The sequence below is a fragment of the Cibotium barometz genome, chromosome 44 (assembly GCF_041138505.1).
Source record: "Cibotium barometz isolate CiBa-2024 chromosome 44, ASM4113850v1, whole genome shotgun sequence".
NCBI classification, from domain to species: Eukaryota; Viridiplantae; Streptophyta; class Polypodiopsida; order Cyatheales; family Cibotiaceae; genus Cibotium; species Cibotium barometz.
The window spans coordinates 23,779,154-23,799,511 of NC_141089.1; the positions used below are offsets into that span (position 1 = coordinate 23,779,154).

At 42.5% G+C, this 20,358-nt stretch overlaps 1 protein-coding gene across 1 annotated transcript; it reads left to right on the plus strand.

The window, feature by feature from the left end:
* Positions 1–17,491: 17,491 nt before the first annotated feature.
* Positions 17,492–18,836, plus strand: LOC147613102 (uncharacterized). The gene is made up of 2 exons (XM_086782749.1): positions 17,492–18,090; positions 18,343–18,836. Exons 1-2 carry the CDS (start codon positions 17,492–17,494, stop codon positions 18,719–18,721), a joined length of 978 nt encoding a protein of 325 aa, XP_086638875.1. The 3' UTR covers positions 18,722–18,836.
* Positions 18,837–20,358: the final 1,522 nt, after the last annotated feature.

Here is a 20,358-nt window from a genome sequence, read left to right on the forward strand (position 1 = left end):
TTGTTGAGGTCGAAGGCCAGGCCTTAATTGCACTTGTGGTAGTGGCGCCAATCTGGGAAGGTTTCCAAGAGAGTGATGATGAGGTTAAAAAACAGGATGGTGGCCACCATTATAGGATCCGGCACCTGGTTGTATCTATCGATTCGTATCTATCGATTAAGGCATACATGCATTTGAGAATTGCATCCTCAGCGTGCAAGGGTTCTGGGGCGTCGGAGGAGAAAACCAAGGGAAGTTGTAGTGAAGCTTTGGGTTCTTTGCTTGCTCCTAATGAAAAAGGTTCTAGGCCCAGCAAGGGGGAGGATGGGCAGATATGTTGGATCAATATAGAGTTGGTGCAGTGCCTTTGCAGTACTATTCCCAGATGAAGGGCTTGAGGAGGAAGGGTCATCTTGCCAGGCTCGATTGCTCGCCCAGAGTTCGAACATGATGGGGCAAGTAGCCAGCAGGGGGGCATGTGGTAGCCTCCGTGTTGACGAGGGGGGGTGCTTTTGCTTCCACTGGCAATGTTTGGCTTTGAGGTAGGGCTGTAGGACATGGATTTCCATGCAGTCAGTCACCCTGGCGATGGGGGCCTCCTAGAGTTGTCGATCAAGTAGGATGTTTATTGCCTGCTCGAACTCCATGTGATCTAATGGATTACGTTAGTTGAGGGGGTTCAGGGGGGATCCACCTCTTCTTGCTCTTGTGGTGGGGGGATTTCCCCGTCCTCCAAGGGTGTGGGGGAAGGGGGATGTCAAGGGCGGTTGTGATGAAGTTGGAGGGGTGGCCGATGACAAGGCAAGGGTGGTGAGGGTTGCGATAAATAAAGGGGGAGGCCTTGTCGATGTCGAGGGTATGTCTTTGAGGGGTATGGGAAGGCCTAAGTGGAGATTTAGAGTGGTAGGTGAGGGAGGAGGAGTGGGGAGGTGAGGGGGTGTAGAGAATTATGAGGGGAAGAGAGAAAGTGTCGTGGTGCTGGGTGGGGGTTGTGGGTGCTTGTGCTAGGGTGAGATGGGCTCAGAGGAGGGGGTTGATGTGGGGGAGATGAGAGTGGGGGTGGCGGGGGTTGGGGTTGGGTGCTTGTGCTAGGGTGAGATGGGCTCGGAGGAGTGGATTGATGCGGGGGAGATGAGGGTGGGGGTTGTTGATGGGGGTGGTTGCCCGGGGGCTCCTCTGTCGATGTCGTCATTGTCATTGTCGTCTTCTTGTTCGGAGGTGTTATGAGGGCTTTTGGAGTTGAAGGAGGTCCGAGCTTCGGCGGCTTCTTTGGGGGTGTGCTCCATGGGGAAGGCCACGTGGGGGTCATCAAACTGCAACCCCATGGCATGTATTACCTCTAGTTGAAGATGGCACCACTGGTAAAGAATGAGGAGACCCTCAGCTGTATTTGGTGGGAGCAACAACGACGGAGGGATTTGTATGTAGCGTATACAATATCCCAGCTAGTTTGGTATAGGTATCAAAGGGCGTTGGTGGTGAAGGAGGGGGAGGAGTATGGGTAGCCCGGCCAGCTTCTCTTGATGCATGTTGCAAACTGGCAATTGAATATGAAGATAATATGCTAGAATTTCTGCAACCAAAAGATGTCAGAACATCTTCAGCAACTATGACTTTGTGTATCTCGAGTCACCGAGAAATTCAAACTCGGAGCAAGCAAGTCGGAAACATGACTATGGACGAGCTCAGTAATGCTATACTAGAGAAATTGAAGGTAAAGAAGGCATTAGGCAAAATATGGACTCTCATTTTTTCCCCCTAAGGAGGGTTAACTCCCCTATGTGAGGCCGCTAGGGACTCACTCTAGCAAGGAAGAAGGGAGCTATGGAAAGCTCTACCTCCACTCAATGCCAATGTGCATGCAAGAGGGATCTTGAGAGGGAGACAAGAGAGGGGAGAAAAGAAGAGAAGATTAGACTAGCACCATCCACTCCATGCATACACCACAATCAAGCAAGCATTCTTAAACACAAGCTTACATTCCTAAACACAAGCTTACAACCATAAACACAAGAGAATGATAGAGGGAGAGAAGGCAAGACTCAATTGTGACAAATGGCATTGTCCTTTTTCATATTTCATAAATCATTTATATACATGAGCTCACTTTTTACAATGGCCGGCCACCTATTTACAATTGGGGGCCCAAATTGCCTTCTTAGCTCTATGTACATCTAGCTCATTCCTATGATCGATCTTACACAAGTTGTAAGCTTGGTCATCCCATATATCTTTTCTTAATAGGGGCTTAGTGCGGTTACATAATGATGGATTACAATAAGCGTAACCACACTTGAAAAATGATGCTAACCAGTGTGGTTAACATATCCCCCTCCCTAATTTAGATTCTTCCTTGGGGATGGCAAGGGATCTAGTGGTAATAGATCCATTAAGTGCGGATGACAATGTGGGATGTGGGGGGGCTCGATGGAGGACTTTGTAACTTGTCCAAAAGGTGGTCTCCATCATATCTTCAAACATATGTAGACATCAGGCAGGCATCCATTGGATGCGCTTGTAGTAGCTAAAAAGTTGCTTCAGAGTGGGGCCTTTGTTGAGGTCGAAGGCCAGGCCTTAATTGCACTTGTGGTAGTGGTGCCAATCTGGGAAGGTTTCCAAGAGAGTGATGATGAGGTTAAAAAACAGGATGGTGGCCACCATTACAGGATCCGGCACCTGGTCGTATCTATCGATTCGTATCTATCGATTAAGGCATGCATGCATTTGAGAATGGCATCCTCAGCGTGCAAGGGTTTTGGGGCGTCGGAGGAGCAAACCAAGGGAAGTTGTAGTGAAGCTTTGGGTTCTTTTCTTGCTCCTAATGAAAAAGGTTCTAGGCCCAGCAAGGGGGAGGATGGGCAAATATGTTGGATACATATAGAGTTGGTGCGGTGCCTTTACAGTACTATTCCCAGATGAAGGGCTTGAGGAGGAAGGGTCATCTTGCCAGGCTCGATTGCTCGCCCAGAGTTCGAACATGATGGGGCAAGTAGCCAGCAGGGGGGCATGTGGTAGCCTCCGTGTTGACAAGGGGGGGTGCTTTTGCTTCCACTGGCAATGTTTGGCTTTGAGGTAGGGCTGTAGGACATGGATTTCCATGCAGTCAATCACCCTGGCGATGGGGACCTCCTAGAGTTGTCGATCGAGTAGGATGTTTATTGCCTGCTCGAACTCCATGTGATCTAATGGATTACGTTAGTTGAGGGGGTTCAGGGGGGATCTACCTCTTCTTGCTCTCATGGTGGTGGGGGGATTTCCCCTTCCTCCAAGGGTGTGGGGGAAGGGGGATGTCAAGGGCGGGGTTGTGATGAAGTTGGAGGGGTGGCTGATGACAAGGCAAGGGTGGTGAGGGTTGCAATAAATAAAGGGGGAGGCTGATGACAAGGCAAGGGTGGTGAGGGTTGCGATAAATAAAGGGGGAGGCCTTGTCGATGTCGAGGGTATGTCTTTGAGGGGTATGGAAAGGCCTAAGTGGAGATTTAGAGTGGTAGGTGAGGGAGGAGGAGTGGGGAGGTGAGGGGGTGTAGAGAATTGTGAGGGGAAGAGAGAAAGTGTCGTGGTGCTGGGTGGGGATTGTGGGTGCTTGTGCTAGGGTGAGATGGGCTCAGAGGAGGGGGTTGATGTGGGGGAGATGAGAGTGGGGGTGGGGGTGGGGGTGGTGGGGGTTGGGGTTGGGGTTGGGTGCTTGTGCTAGGGTGAGATGGGCTCGGAGGAGTGGATTGATGCGGGGGAGATGAGGGTGGGGGTTGTTGATGGGGGTGGTTGCCCGGGGCTCCTCTGTCGATGTCGTCATTGTCATTGTCGTCTTCTTGTTCGGAGGTGTTATCAGGGCTTTTGGATTTGAAGGAGGTCCGAGCTTCGGCGGCTTCTTTGGGGGTGTGCTCCATGGGGAAGGCCACGAACTGCATGATCCCCATGGCATGTATTATCTCTAGTTGAAGATGGCACCGCTGGTAAAGAATGAGGAGACTCTCAGCTGTATTTGGTGGGAGCAACAGCGACGAAGGGATTTGTATGTAGCGTATACAATATCCGAGCTAGTTTGGTGTAGGTATCAAAAGGACGTTGGTGGTGAAGGGGGAGGAGTATGGGTAGCCGGCCAACTACTCTTGATGCATGTTGCAAACTGGCAATTGAATATGAAGATAATTTGCTAGAATTTCTGCAACCAAAAGATGTCAGAACATCTTCAGCAACTATGACTTTGTGTGTCTCGAGTCACCGAGAAATTCAAACTCGGAGCAAGCAAGTCGGAAACATGACTATGGACGAGCTCAGTAATGCTATACTAGAGAAATTGAAGGTAAAGGAGGCATTAGGCGAAATATGGACTCTCATTTTTGACCCTTAAGGATTTCCACACCTCCTCTCTCTAGAAAAATGGCCTCATGGTGAAATTTTTGCAAATCAACTCAGAAGTGAGCGGAGTTTGGAAATTTGGAATCTATTCTTCGATAGCTTTCCAATGATATATAGCATGATGGGCAATTTTGCATATTAAGAAAGTACCTTGTTTCGTGACGAGTGGTGATCAATGCAAGGATGCAACACAAAGATGCAAGCAGGAAAACAAGAGACTTGACATTCTTATTTAGGGCTCTTGTAAAAAGTTCCAAGTTGTAGGTGAGTAAGGGAGTGGGCTTGAGAATAATCCCACATGGGAAGTTTTCGGAGTTTTAGGAGTTTTAGTATAAAAAGTGGCTCATTTGAGAGCTTATGGACACATTGGGCTAAACTCATGTTTGAGCTCTCTTGAGACTAGCTCTCCCTCTTGTTCATAGAGGTGCAAGCTCTTCTCTCTTCCCATCTACACTATTGTATGAGCAATGCTCTTCTAGTTCAATGCAATGAGATGATGTTTTTCTCTCTTCTCATTTCTATTCTCTAGTGTGCATGCTTCTTTGTTGATGCTTGTGGATTCTCTATTAGGCTTTGTGTGGTAGTGGATTCAAGCTTAAGCTTCTCCATAGCTTGTAGCTTATCCATGGGCAAGGCATTGCTTGAGTAGTGAATGAGAATGTATGTTTATTTCAAGTTCCATTAAGCTTCAAGGTTTGTGTGCATGCTAGGGAAGTAAGTGCTTGAGAATGAAGTATGCTTTGAGCTTGTGTATGCATTAGCTTAGCTTTCTTCTTGTATTGGATGCATGAATGAGTGGGATGATGAGTGAATGAGCTGTGGCAAGATTGAGCTTGTGTGTAAAGTCTATGTCAAGGTAGTGGTGTTCATAGCATTTTCTCCATTCGTGGATAAGCTTTCGTGCACCGGTACGGGTTGAATCCCTAGCTCCGAAAGGGATGCAAATCCCATTGGATTGAGCTACACACAGATCATACTACTCATGCTACAAGTGAGAGAGTCTTCCGTCTCTCCATTGGCACCGCTGCCAGGGAGAAGACTCAAAACCGCGGTTGAGAAGCTTGCATTACTACCACTATTTCTGTTTGTTTTTAGGTTTAGGGTTAGCATGAGTGTGGAATCTCGGAGCTAGTGATTAGAAGAGAAAAAAGGTAGATTACAAAGACAAAGGAGGGGCCGGATAAGGTCGCAAATTTTATTTTTTATTTTTTGTTATATATTTTTTTTAAAACACACAAAGAAACCATGCATTGTGACGGTGAAACCATGCATTGTGACGGTGAAACCATGCATTGAAGCCCGCGAAGGTGAGTGAGGAGGCGAAGGTCTGCCTCACCCGAAGAAGAGGAGGCGAAGGGGCGTGAAGGTGGTGAGGTGCCCTAAAGAGAAGGTGAGGCCTCACCCGCAGAGCAGACGAAAGAAGGGAAGAAGGAGGTGAGGTGGCCGAAAAAAAGAAGGCGAAGGCCAGAGAGGCCGGTGCAAAGGTGAAGGCCGGCAGCTGCGAAGGCTGCAGTGGTTAGGTGGCTGCAACAAGAAGGCAAGAAGGCAAAAGAAGGTTGAGGCGGCGAAGTGGCATGTGTCGCCGCCGTCAGCAGCAGCACCGGTGAGGAGGCGTGAAGAAGGTGAGTCGACCTCGCTTGTGGTAGACTGACCGCGAGGAGGTAAGGTGGCCGACAGAGAAAGAAGGCGAGGCAGAGGAGGGCGCTTGGTCGGTGGCGCAGCAGAGGTAAGCAAGCGGAAGCCGGCAGCAACAGCAGCTGAGAGCAAGGAGAGGAAAGGCGGAGGTGTGGAAGCCAAGGGCGGCAGGCCGCTGAACGCGCCAGAAAGCGAAGGCTGCAGAGAAGGAGTTGAGGATAAGGTGGCGGCGTCGAAGGAAGAGAAGCGACGGAGGTTATGGGCGGCGAAGGTAACTGCAGCTATTGTGGAGGCTGGCAGCAGAGGAGCGAGGAGGTGAAAGCAGCCGCAGCTGACGAAGAGAAGCGAAGGCGAAGCAGAAGGCGCCGGCGCACGATTCGCGAGGATAAGGCTGGATAAGGTTAGTATTTTTTTTTATTTTTTTGTTAATTTTCATGTTCTTTGTATTTTTTTTAAAAAAATAATAAAAATAAAAAGAAAAAAACAATAAAACAATAAAAATAAATAAAAAGAAAAAAAAGGAAAGAAAAGAAAAGAAAAGAAAAGAAAAAAAAATAAATTCTATAAATTATGTGTTTTATTTGCTGCCCAAGATCGACAAAAGCATTATGCTGACACCAAGAGGTCTTAAAGGATCTTCAAGGAAGGAGACATTCTACATATTTTGCATTTTTTTAAATTTTTCTAATTTTTTGCATAACTAGTGTAATTTGCATAATTAGTATTTTTAGCATAATTCTTTTTTTTAATGTAATTATTAAAAATAAATAAATAAAAAAAAATTAAACTAAAAAAATAATTTAAAAAAATATAGATAGTTACACACATATTCATGTTAGTTGCATTTAGTGATTAGGTAGGGTTTATATATATATATATAAAATAAAAAAAATAAAAAAAAATCAAAATTGGACACTGCAACGTGCTAAAAATAGCATATGAACCTACGCTCGGGAATAATACTAGGGGGACGTAACACTAGTACACCATCTAGGGTACTCAAGGGAGCGGTACTCAATCGGTTGTTGGCAACTTGGAGAGCATTCTCGAGACATCTTCGGAGTCTCAAACAGAGAGCCTCTCAAGAACCAAGAGTGATATTTCAATGGACATAAACGAGTCATTTGGCATGAATAGACCATCCACACCCATTGGTATGGCAGATTCTGCTAATCCATTTGAAATCCCAGATGGGGAGTTGATTGACAACATGAGACTCCATTTCTTGTATACAAACGCGCATGGTGGTGAGATCTACAAAGATCCAATGAGCCGGTTTGTTGTTAAAATTGCAGACATTCATTCTGCATTTGAACCAGCACCATGGGTAAACTACCAAGACGATATGTACATGGGTAGAAATGGAGTACGCTACGAGGTCACCAAAAATCCTGAACAAGTGGATGCTTTGGGTGTACGTCAACCTAGCGCACAAGCAAAGCAGAAAAAGGAGCTTCCATCGGACCCAAATGTGCCAGGAACATCGCGTAGACCTGGTACGCCCAATTCTTTACTTGAAGAATTGTTTTTCGACAGGAATTGGGAGGATAGAAAAACGGGAAAAGAAAAAGAGACCAAGAAAAACCCATGGGACATAGTAAAAGAAATTTGGAAGTAGTTAAAATCTATCAGGACGACCCAATTAAAGAGGTGTATAGGGATGTGGAAGAAACCTACTATGCAACCACTAAGCACCCGAGCTTAGAGCTTCCAGTCACGCATACAATAACTGTAGAGCATCTAGAAGGTTTCAGTAAGCGTGTTCATGATAGATGGGGGAACGACTTTAGAATCCTTGAATGGCCAGAGGTTAGGGAAATGACATGGAAAGGAAGGCCCCTTTTCACTGAGGTGTCTACCTTAGACACGGCATGTCCAGATGAATCTGCCTTTTGAGGAGAAACACTAGTACCACCATGGGCTAGAACCCCAAGTGTGGCTCGACTAGCACCTTCCATGCGAACAACTGCTAAAGGACCAGTCTTTCCAACGATTGATCCTACGAGGAGACCCGGGGCTATTAGAGAATCTAGGGGAGAAGAAAGACCACGAGCAAGTGGATATGTACCTCCAAGAGAACCCCATAGATCAAGTGAACTGACATTTGAAGAGCCTAGATTTAGAGGCCGAGACTCATATAGGAGACAGGATGATGAATATTCTAGAAAAGTGAGACCATCTGCGCTACAAAAGCTTGTCAAGAAGTATGACAGATCCGGTGACCCATATGACCATATAGCAGCTTTTAAGCAAGCTATACATGCGGAGCAAGTCACGACGGATACGCATACGCAAATCGAAGGATTTGGCTTGACGCTAGATAGTAAGTCTTTATCATGGTTTCAGACTTTAGAGCCTGAGCAAAGCGATCTTTCGATGGGCTCGAAAAGAGTATTATAGCTGCGTTTTCAAAAATGGGAATTAAGCACAATGCGGTAGCTCAAATTTACGCTTTTAAGCAAAAAGATCAAGAATCTGTATGAGATTGCGTAAATAAGCTAAAGCAGTACATCAATCGATGCCCTGACGATGAGAAGCCAAGCTAAGGAAGATTAATTTCTATCTTCTTGGAAGGCTTACGAAACAAGACGCTTCAGGCTCACTTGTACGCAAAGAAGCATGCCATCTTCAATGAGTGTTGCATGGATGCCATGGATTACGATGACAACTTTGACATGACTGGCATGGGAAACCAAGATAGTCATCCAGATGATAAACGTAGCTCTGGGAAGGGCTCTGACTCTAGTGTGCCATTAGTTAATCCAGATCAGATTGCCGAGATAGTATTGAAAAAGATGGGGCAATACTACAGACCTTCCTATACCGACCCCAACCATCATACATGCATACTGTACCTACAGGCCCTTACGTCTGTGGAGGATGTGGAGGTAGCCATAAAACCGAGCAGTGCCCAACCTTCTCACCATTGGTTGGCAACAATCAACCAACAAAGAAGTGGTGCCAGCTTTGTAAATGGAACTACACACATGTGACTTCGGACTGCAATCACATTGCAAGGATACAAAGGGAACAAGCAGCCAACTCTGCACCTAGATAGCAAGTTGTGAACCATGAGAGAACCTTAGTTGCTCAAGAGCAAGCACGGCCGGTGCTAGGAGCTCAACCTCCTCCACCTGACACAGCTTCCTTTAGATATGTGGAATATGAGAATCCTGAATTAGGAATGGAGATGGTTAGCTCAAGTAGGAGCTCCCGGGCTCGGAAACAAACTGAAAATCAGCAGCAAAAGGTGTCCTGGAGGTAGGCGACCTGAAGAAGACCTCCCGGGGCAGCACTGTTTGAAGGGCGACCTCAAGAAGAAGTCCCGGGGCAGCTGAAATTGAAGGGCGACTTGAAGAAGAGCTCCCGGGGCAGCAATGTTGAAGTTCTCTGACCAATCTTCACTGCATCTGACTGAAAAACGAGCTGGAAACAGAAGTGGGCTGAATGTAGGATCGAGAGCAACACGAGGACACGAGAGAACTTGCCACAAGACGGAAGGCAAGGCTGAATCTCGGTTCAAGTGACTGATGCTCTGATACCACTTGAAGGAACACAAATGGAGACAGGAGTGAACACAAGTGAACGGATGTGCTCACACAAGAAAGCTCCAATAGATGTTCAATAGATAAGAATACAAAGTACTTGGTATGTATAGTCACCAAGTAGAACATAAAAATAAACTAAGTACTCGACTAGCCTACAAGGTCATATCTTTGTATATGTCTACAATTTCTTCCCTGCACCATTATCCATATTGCATAACAACAATTTTCTTCATGACAATAAATGCCTATGTGGATCAAAATTTACACCCATTGGCTATATGATGTCTGCGTCTAAAATTGTTATGCCAAAAAAATATTTAAATTTTCTACTCTTTTAACATGCTTAGGTTTACTTAGAGCCTCCATAGTTACCATCTTCTACATATATATGAATAGAAGTATGAATAGACGTCTACCTCTACACACCTATAAGGTGACCTCTTTAAACTCTCACCATTGGTTGTATATCATGCCCACTACCTACTTATAAATAATAGAGCAAATAATTGTGTAATGCAAATTATAACGGTAAGTATATACTAAAGGCTTTTCTATTTGGATCTAGAAATAGTCTCAAAGATGTTTGTAGGATTTTTTCATAAATTATGGAACTTATAATATTATGTATTCTAATATTCTTTGAGTGCTTGTCAAATAATGTGCATATTTATGCATAGTGGTAGAATTTGTCCCAAGATGAATTCCATTAAAAAAAGTGTCTTACATTCATGAATTTCATAAAATAATTTTTTATTTAAAAAATATTGATATTTCTTTAAGTTATGTAGACTTCTATGCCATTTTGTAAGTCAAGTTTATTTTTATGTCACAAACAATAGCAGCTTATAAATCTACGAAGGTCACTCGTATTCGCAATCTTGAAAAAAATATCAAAATTACTATAATTTATAAATGTACACATGGAATTCTAGATGTGTTTTCAAAAAATCTGTTTTTAAGCCATTTTTGAGATTTCACACATTTTGGGACGGAATCTTTTTAGGTAGCCCTCATTAGTTACATCTTTTGCTCGTACTAGTGTTTAGCCATGCCTATGCATGGTCGTGGCTACATGAAAGTCTACTAATAGACAGGGCTATGCATAGCCTACACATGGCCATGCCTAAGCACAAGTTCCATATGTATTTCCTACCCACCACCGGTAGCCTCCTCTGATCATTATTACATGGAATGGGTGCTTTGCATCTAATCAATGAAAATTTTTGCTCAATGATTGGATGCAAAGTACCCATGAGCTATGAATGATGCTATGTGCAAGAGTCCAAGAACACCATGGGTGCTTTGCATCTAATCAACAAGTGTTTTTTCTTGTCAATTGGACAAAAAGCGCTTATGGTATGCATGAGCGCTATGCATGAGCGCTATGCGAGTAGTAGCATCCATGCATACCATGGGTGCTTTGTGTCTAATTTGCAAGTGTTTGTCCTTGCCTAGTGGAGGAAAAGCACCCATGCCATGAAATGTGTAGACATCTGCATAGGCTGATGCATGGCCATGCCTATGCAAAGGCTATGCATATCCTAGGAATACTAGAAATGCCTATGGATAGCCTATGCGTAGTCTACAAATAGTTGTGGGCTACACATAAGCCTACTCATAGACATGGCTATGTATAGCCACCACATGGCCATGCCGAAGCATAATTTGCATATGTATTTCCAACCTAACATCCCTCTCGGAGGGAAAACTTTCACATGCAAAACTATGCATGGGCCATTGGGCCATTAACTTAAGCATAAAAACAAACTAGTCAAACAAATGTGAGGCTTATTTTAAAAAATTGGTTTGTATCTTGTTGTTTAAGTTGGAAGAGGTGGTTTTTTTACTGCTTTTCTACATACGAAAACACAAATGCCACACAAACAAGTAAATGGGTTACAAATAAGATCAAATGCTAGTTGTCCTGCTTTCTTTTGCAAGGTTAGGCAAGGCATATGCAAGACTTTGTAGTCATATGCTTGCATATGCTTAGGCAATCATGTGGCAAGCCTACGCAAGCATATGCATATGGCAATCCTCGGCATATACATATGGAAAGCTTATGTCAAGCATATGCTTAGGCATATTCATATGGCAAGCCTAGGCATATGCATTTGCTTGCTTATGGAGAGACTTGGTTAATTCGTATGAAAAGACTGCAATAATAATACGCTTGCATATGCTTAGGCATATGCATATGTCAAGTATAGTCATATGAATAAGCTCGCATATGAAAGCCATATGCAAACCTAGGCAAGCATATGCCATACATATGTAAGCCATATTTAAGGCTCTCCATATGCTTACCTAGGCTTTCCCATATGGCTTGCATATTCATGACAAGCATATGGCATGAAAATGCAAACCATATGCAAGATTATGCTTGCATAGGCTTTCAAGCATGGAATTATGCTTGCATATGGAAGTATACACTTACATATTCTTAGGCAAGCATATGGCAAGCCTAGGCATATGCATATGGAAAGCCTATGGCAGACATATGCACACATATGCATATGGCCAGCCACCTAGGCATATGCATAGGCTTGCATATGGAAGCATATGCAAGTCATATGCCTAGTCAAGCCTAGAATTGCATATGAAAGCCATATGCAAGGCTCTCCATATGCTTTCCTTGCCTTGCATATTCTTGCATGGCAATCCTAGGTAAGCATATGGCCATAAGATGCAATCCATATGCAAGATCATGCAAGCATATACTTTTGCAAGCATATGGATATAGGAGGCCTAGGCATATGGCTATGGAGTGCCTATGGCAAGCATATGTATGGGTATTATTAAGTAAGCATATGGCTATGGAGTGCCTATGTGGCAAGCATATGTATGTGTATTCTTAGGTACATATATGGAAAGTCTAGATATATGCATAGGCTTGCATATGGAATCCATATGCAAGCCTAAGAATATGTGTATGCTTAGCATATGTCAAGTCTAGATATATGCATAGGTTGTAAACCATATGCAATCATTTTCAAGGCATGTATATATGAGGTATATACCTAGGCAAGCATATGACAAGCCTATGGCAAGAATATGTAGGCCTAGTAAAGCATATGATAAGCATATGCAAGCCATATGCAAGGCCCACCATATAGTTGTCTAGGCCTTCCCATGGCTTGCATAAGATTTCCTACGATTTCAAGGCTCACCATATATTTGCCTAGGCTTTCACGTAGCTTGCATAAGATTTCCTAAAGCATATGATAAGCATATGCAAGCCATATATGCAAGGCTCACCATATAGTTGCGTAGGCTTTCCCATGGCTTGCATAAGATTTCCTAATGATATGAAATTCACCCATAATAAGGAGGAGATGATACTACATACCTTGCAAGCGCTCATAATGGTTCAGCATGGTACAAGCTTGAGTAGTCTTCTTCTTCCACCACTCTTAACCTAAGCAAAAACCATAAAAATGAGTGTTTTTTTCAAAACCCTACATTATTTATAAAAGAAGGATAAGCATGTACTAATTAATCTAAACTATTAGATTAGTCTAAATTAAATAATATACTCTCCAAACTCTACTTGCTCCCCACACATCCTTGTGAAAATCCTAATATTGACCATTAGGGTTGTGCATATGGGGGAGAGAGGGTGTAAGAGACCATGCTTATCAAACCCTAATATTGACCATTGGAATTTCATGCATAAGAGATAAGAGAGCATAATAAAGAGGAAGAGAGATTAATCTCAATGGCATAAGAGGTTAATGAGAAGACACTATTGAGAGGGTGCGAAAGTGAGAGGGAGAACCTTGGCATGTGTGTGTGTGTGTGTGTGTGTGTGTGTGCGTGCGCGCTAGAAAATGGGAGAAGAGAGGCAAGACAGAAGTGAGAGGGCATGCTACTCGCTATAGTAGGGTAGAGTGCAAGGAATGGGGGGAATGTTTTGGGCGATACCCCCAAATCACGGGCATCAGTATTTTTAACAAAAAAATAGTTTCACTAGTAATTTCATTGGTAACTTTGCCAGTTACCAACACTCCTACCATCGATCATCATTTCATTGGTGCAACATGTTGAGATTTGTAGTGACATATGAATAACTAGAGAGAAAAATGGAGACTCATCGCGCACATTGATGTACAAGCCCAACAGCGTACCTCCTCATATAAACGGGGACCATTTCAAGCAATGAATGTGAAGCAAGCTCTCAAACCTCTTTATGAGTACAAGTCTCAATCTTGTAACCTAATTGTGCTTGAGTCTTAAGCTTAGTTAGCATAATCTTTTGATCATCATTATGTTGTTAATTAGGTTGCACCCACCATAAGATTAGTGCGCCTTAGTCATAGTAAGTAGGATTAATCTAGCCACAAATGGTGAGGGTTCATCTTTTATGACATGGTATCAGAGCCACCCCTCTCCATTAGCCTTAGCTCACATTAGTCTAATCACTTTATTAATCATCTAATTATTCACTAATCTCAACCTTATCCAACTCTTCCATTTGTGGTCCAAATTTTAAATGCTCACCATTTCTCATCCTCTTATTCATTAGCCAAGATCATTCACAAGGTTGCTGTTCAACCCTAGACTAAACCACAGCCAAGAGGGTTTGGCCTTCTTTGCGCTAATTTTCTCAAAATCTGTGCTACTAGCGTGACTATTTTTTGCATCGTTTCTCCATCTATGTAGCAAATTGGGCCAAGCCCTTCTAGCCCAAGATGGACCATGGTATAAGCTTTAACTTAACGAAAGGGCTTCTCAAATGGTGTAGTATATTGGCTGGGACAAGAAAAATAATAATCGCCTGAAATCTATGAATTTTGCCCATTTTTTGAAGGTTTGAACTAGTACATAAACCCCCTTCAATATCCACTTTCAGAAGCTCAATTGGAAGCTCCAAGATTCAGCTATCTTAATCACTATAACTAAGCACTAATCACTATAACTAAGCACTAATCACTATCATTAGTGATGTGTTAGCAAAAGTTAGGCTAAATAAAGTCTAAATTTAAACAATTGTGGTGTAAATTCGCTGTGGGAAGTTATTTTTTACATCAAAATTCATTGCATTGTCTTGCATTACTCGATTGCAGAGATTTTTTCATTGCCTTTGTTGTACTGCAACTAGACACTGGCCGTGAATCATTATCATGTGCAAATACCTTCATGATCTTCTCACTACAAATTTGTATGAGATTAGACACTACTAACAAAGCAAAATAAAAGCTTGTTAGTAAGACCTTCTCAGTATGGAGCATGTTGAAGCTGTTTCAAGATTTAATGGGTTTTATACATGGCAAAGCAAGACCATGTACTTGCTTATGCATAAGGGGCTTTGGTACTTCATTGAGGATGAACAAGTGGAGGTTGAACCAATTCAAAACAATAAAGCATTGGGTCTTATCGCTCAAAATCTTGATGATGATGTGGTTAGTCACATTGCTGCTGGCATCAAGGATGCTAAGTTGGCATGGCAGGAACTCAACAAGATTTTTGGCACCGACTCAAAGAGCTCAAAGATAAATCTCCTCATGCATTTTTACAAGCTTGACAAGAAGGAGACCGAGACCATGACACAACACATTAGTAAATTCAAAGGTATTAAGTAATAACTTAGTGCATTAAAGAAAGTCATTGACAAAGATAAATCTATTGCCATATTGTTAAAAAGTGTTGACAAAGAACCTTATGAATCACTTGTCGCTACACTTAAAAATGTGGCCAACACTAAAATTCAAGATGTAGAATCATCTACTCTAGCTACTTGAACAAGAATCAAATTCAAGGACAAAGAACCATTCAAATCACATTCAAGTGGACAAGCATTGTATACAAAGGGTGGGAGATTTCAAAGGACAAATCAATCAACATCTCAACTTTTCCAAGATGTAATCACTATGGCAAGCTTGGCCACATCTTTGCAAATTGTCGTTTCAAAAAATAAACCAAAAGAATTTGTAGTGCATGTGGAAGGATTGGGCACTTGGAAAAACATTGCTACTCCAAACAAAATCAAGAAAACAACTATGTGGAAGATGGTCACTTTGTGGCAGAAAATGATTCCTCTAGCTACAAAAATCTTCTCTAAAAACATTGTATGTCCCACCCTTTGGCAATGATGATGTAGCCAAGGCAGAAGAAATAGCAAAAATTTGTAACCCTACTCTTAGAAGAGACCTCTAGATCTCAAAGATAGGCCAAGTCTCGATCAAGGGGGGGACTTCACTCTTAGAGATGACCTTTAGGCCTCAAAGATAGGTTAAGTCACCCCATCAAGGGGGGGTGTTGAGATTTGAGGTGACATGTGAGCTAGAGAGAAGAGTTGAGAGTTATCCCACATTGATGTACATGCCCAAGAGTTTACCTCCTCATATAAAAGGGGACCACTTTAAGCAATGAAACATGAAGCAAGCTCTCAAGCCTCTTTCTTAGTACAAGTCTCAATCTTGTAACCTAAGTGTGCTTTGAGTCTTAAGCTTAGTTTAGGATAATCTTTTCATCATCATTTTGTTGTTAATTCGGTTGCACCCACCATAAGATTAGTGTTCCTTAATCATAGTAATTAGGGTTAAGGTAGCCACCAATGTTGAGGATTCTTTTTTTTTTTTGACAAACACTGGTAAGCTTTGTTGGTACACTCCTCTCCTCTTGTAGTGCAATTAGCATGTATGACTTTAGTTCATGATGCGGCCTATGTCTACCAAGATCATGACCCTAATACATTATTTATTTTCTTAATTAGTAATGTTAATTTCAAGATTTGAATATAAGCTCTTCTTTCTAAATATGATCATGTTGATCTCCAACCTCCTCAAAAACGAAGATGCACTGTTGGTTGGTCTCTCTTGGGCACCTATATTACCTCCCAACATAAACCAACACACATTAGCATGATAATCGATCTCTCTTGGGTACCTTTATTACATCCCAACACAAACCAATATACATTGTCTCTCGGGTGTCTATGGAAATTCTACTCTCGAGAGTGCCTCTGAAATTTTGTTGTAGTACACGGCTATACACATGGATACAAGTGAATATATAGTCTGTGTGTATAGCCTCCTGTTGTAATAGGACACTCTTGCTACATTCACGTAGTATAGCTACCACTTTCTCACTATATCCTCTGACTAATGGCGCATTGTGCAAGTATGCTCTCATCCTCTTGCAGTGTGTGATTAGTGATCGGTGATTATTAATACTTTGATATAAGTGTTGGGAGTTGGTGGACCGAGATATGGGTGGGGTGGGAGCACTCCTAAGGTTTGAAGGCGATAATAATGGGTTTCAAAGCCCATTTTAACCTTCCAAAGAAGCTACCTTTGGAATGTCAACAAAAAGTGACCTCAAGTATATAAGTAAGTCTGGGTTTTAAAAAGAAAAAAAAAAGTAAGCTTGAGTAAGTATGGGTTTCACAATTGTGGGTTTTAAGGAGTTTGAGTAAGTATGGGTATCACAATTGGGGGTTGGAAAGAAAGGCCATTGTAACCTTGATAGGAAGCGCACCTTGGGAGATTTCAAAAGAAAGCCAGCCGCCTCAAGTAAGTTTTTCCTTAGTGATGGGACCGGCGTTTCACTTGAAAGCCAACGTAAGGTGCCCGGCGACGTTGAGTCATTGAAGCGAAGTCATGAGGCTAACGAGTCATGTACTCCATTAATAGTTGAAAATTACTGCCTCTCACTGCGACTGGCCGAGAAGAGTTCTCCACACACACGGTTTTCCTTCTCTTGACTTATATGGCTAAGCTGTAGATGATGATGACGCTTTTCTTTCACTTGACTGAGAAACGAAACGCTGTGGATGACCTCGTCTTGCCAAATTTTTCTCCTCGTCGGTGCTCCGAGGAAAAAGACAATCAAAGCTTCCACCTTCATTCATCTCATGAAGATCCCGGCTTCTATTTATATTCTATCTCTACCACCCGAAATACATAATTGCATTCTCTCTTACATAATTATAACTATTTGCACTTGGAAGCCTGCCTTTCTTAAGAATTATGGTTCACTGTTGGGAGGAGTATATGAGGAGGGTCCATAATGCGGTGCCGCTGGACCCTTGGTCTAGCGATGTGCAGCCGCTTGATATCTTCATTGAGAGGGGGAGCAGCTGGTTACCTTGGCACAACTCCATTAAGCCGGCGATGATGGCCAGGCCAGTAGGCTCCATGCTGAGTGTTGGCGTGAAGAACGGCAAAGGCTGGAAGGAGAACGTGGAGAAGCCCATAAGAGCGGGCTTGGCGATGCTAGAGAATGATATTGCATTGCAGTCCGCTAATAATGGCCGTACTAAGGACAGTAGTGCAGCCTTGGAATATAATATGATGTTGTTCAAGGCGGAGAGCATGGCCGATATCCAATCCTCCATTAAGTCTTCCACTTCGTTGCTGGCCTCCATAACCGCAGGCGGATCTTTGAGCAGTGCACAGTTTGACGTGAAGGGCTCCAAGACTGTCAACTGCACTGTCACTGGTGTGAAGTCCTACCGTGTTATGTTGGACACTCTAATGCAGATGGTGACGAGCGACCCCGGCGCCGATCAGCCTCCATATTGGAGGCCGGATACATCACAGCCTCAGCTGCGATGGTCTTCCAAAAGGTGAAATAATGATGGCTCGTACACAGCTCACTACAGTACTACTAAATTGGGGGGGATTGAATCTGATAAAAAATATGCTTTCAAACTTTGCGAACCTTAAGTACATATGAATTAATTTTTTGCTTTTCACACGGAATGAATTACTTCATTGCTGCGTGCGGCGCTGTTATAAGTAGCAGCCGCTGATCGACTAAGCTGATCAGTGTCGATGCTTTTATTCATTTGTGGGTGCTGTTGAAATTATTACTGCAGGGGGCAGACCCTTTGGGTTGTTACGGAGATCATATACGCAAAGAATATCAAGATCGAAGCCGACAAACAGGCCCAAGTAGAGGGCAAAGCGAAACTCACAGCAGCCAAGGTTGAGGCCGCGGACGTTGGGGGCGGTGTGGGCTCGGAGAGAGATGGGGTGTGGACGGTGAAAGCAGCCAACGACAAATCAGCGTTTCCCTTCGCGTTCAGGGTGGAGAAGTTGGAGTATGATGCCACTGGAACTCTTAGGACCAGCTCCTCCAAACCCACGTTACTTAGGAGAAACAACTCTTTGAGCAAGAAGATCAAACGATTTGCTTCCGTGTGCATGGATGAGCTTCGACGCTCATCCTCGGTCTCCCAAACCCTGCCTAATTAGGATTAGTCTCATTGGCTTCAACTCATATATAAATTCACTCTTGCGAGAGGCGTATTTGCGCATTATGCTCATAGAAGAGCACCCGGTAGACCTTTGATCATCAATTAATATTCATTAATAATTAATAATATTGGAAAGGTGTGACTGATCAAGCCCACTGGCTTCTGTACCTTCAATTAAACAACACAATCGATGAATTTATCTTCCATCTCGACTGTGCGCACGAGCAATCGCTTCACTTAAACAACACAATCGATGACTTTATACTTTGCGCATCATCTCCATACCTCTAGCTCTATCTGTACGTATCGTGTAAATACTACATGGTATGAGAGCAAAGATGGCTTTGCAGCCTTGATCCTGGGAGAAGTAGCAGCTTGTCATCGAAATGGCTTCCAAAACTGCTACATCGTTTGTGCATGCTTTCAATGCTTTGAAGACAATGAACACAAATGAGCAAGAGAATTAAAGATGCACGTGTGACGGGAAAAAAAACAAATTTTATAACCAAAAACAAATCTTAATTAATATTAAATTATCAAAAATATATAAATTAATTTAATTAAAATTAAATTATCAAAAATATATAAATTAACAAAAAATATACTGACTAAATAAAAATAAAACACAAAAAAATTAGACAATAAAATCAATAAGAAAAGTTAAGAAGGGGGAATGTGAGAATAGACCCTTATAAATCTTTAATTAATAAGAAGTAATAATCCCACATCGGGTTGACATTCTCCCCTTCGTGACGTTGATCAAGTAGATTGCATCCTCGTGATCAAGTAGAAGACTTTGCTATGGGAAAAATTAAGAAGCTTATTATTAATGTTCTTCATACAGTGAACACTCAACATGAAGGCTTGCTAGTAAATAAAGAAGTTAGTGTTTAGTAGGAGCACCTAATTGGGTCAGGGGGGGCCCTCACCAAATGACTGCATTTTTATTCTTATGAACTCTTTGTGAGATCCTTTTTTTTAATTATTTTATTTTTCTCATTTTCTTCATTGAAAATCACAAGTAGGGTTAAAGTGTTTTATTGTCAAGGATAGTGCGGTTCTAAGGCTTATTAGCAAGGAGGAGAAGAGTTAGGGATTTCAAAGGAATGTAAACATAATCATCAAAATGTGAACGTGAATCTCAATTCCTCATTTAATATGTTGAGACATTGTAAGATAATAGCACCTTCTTTGGCTGATTGTTTCCTTATTGTTGTCAAACGAACTTGAGGAAGATATGTCCGGCCTACATTCTTTGTCCCATGTGCTTTTTTTTAGTGCATTTAAGTGCCCTTACACTTACATACATATATATAATGAAGTGCATTTACGTGATCTTACACTTACATATAGGGGTGGAAGCATGTTAACTTGTTACACTTTAGGTGTTAGTTAGCATGAATTTGCTAGCAAAAAGTGTTAGCACTATAAATTGATATAAAGTTTTATGTATTGATATAAATTAATAAAAAAGGTCTTTTATTTCCATTTAATAATTTGATATACTCATATGGCCATACGTTGAAGGTGAAAGAACTCCCTTTCATGATTTTGTGCAGTTAGGTCCTGTGGGGCCCTTGGGAATTTCTGAGAGTAGGCAAACATGGGAAGAGGAAGTGAGAAGCAAGACTTGCA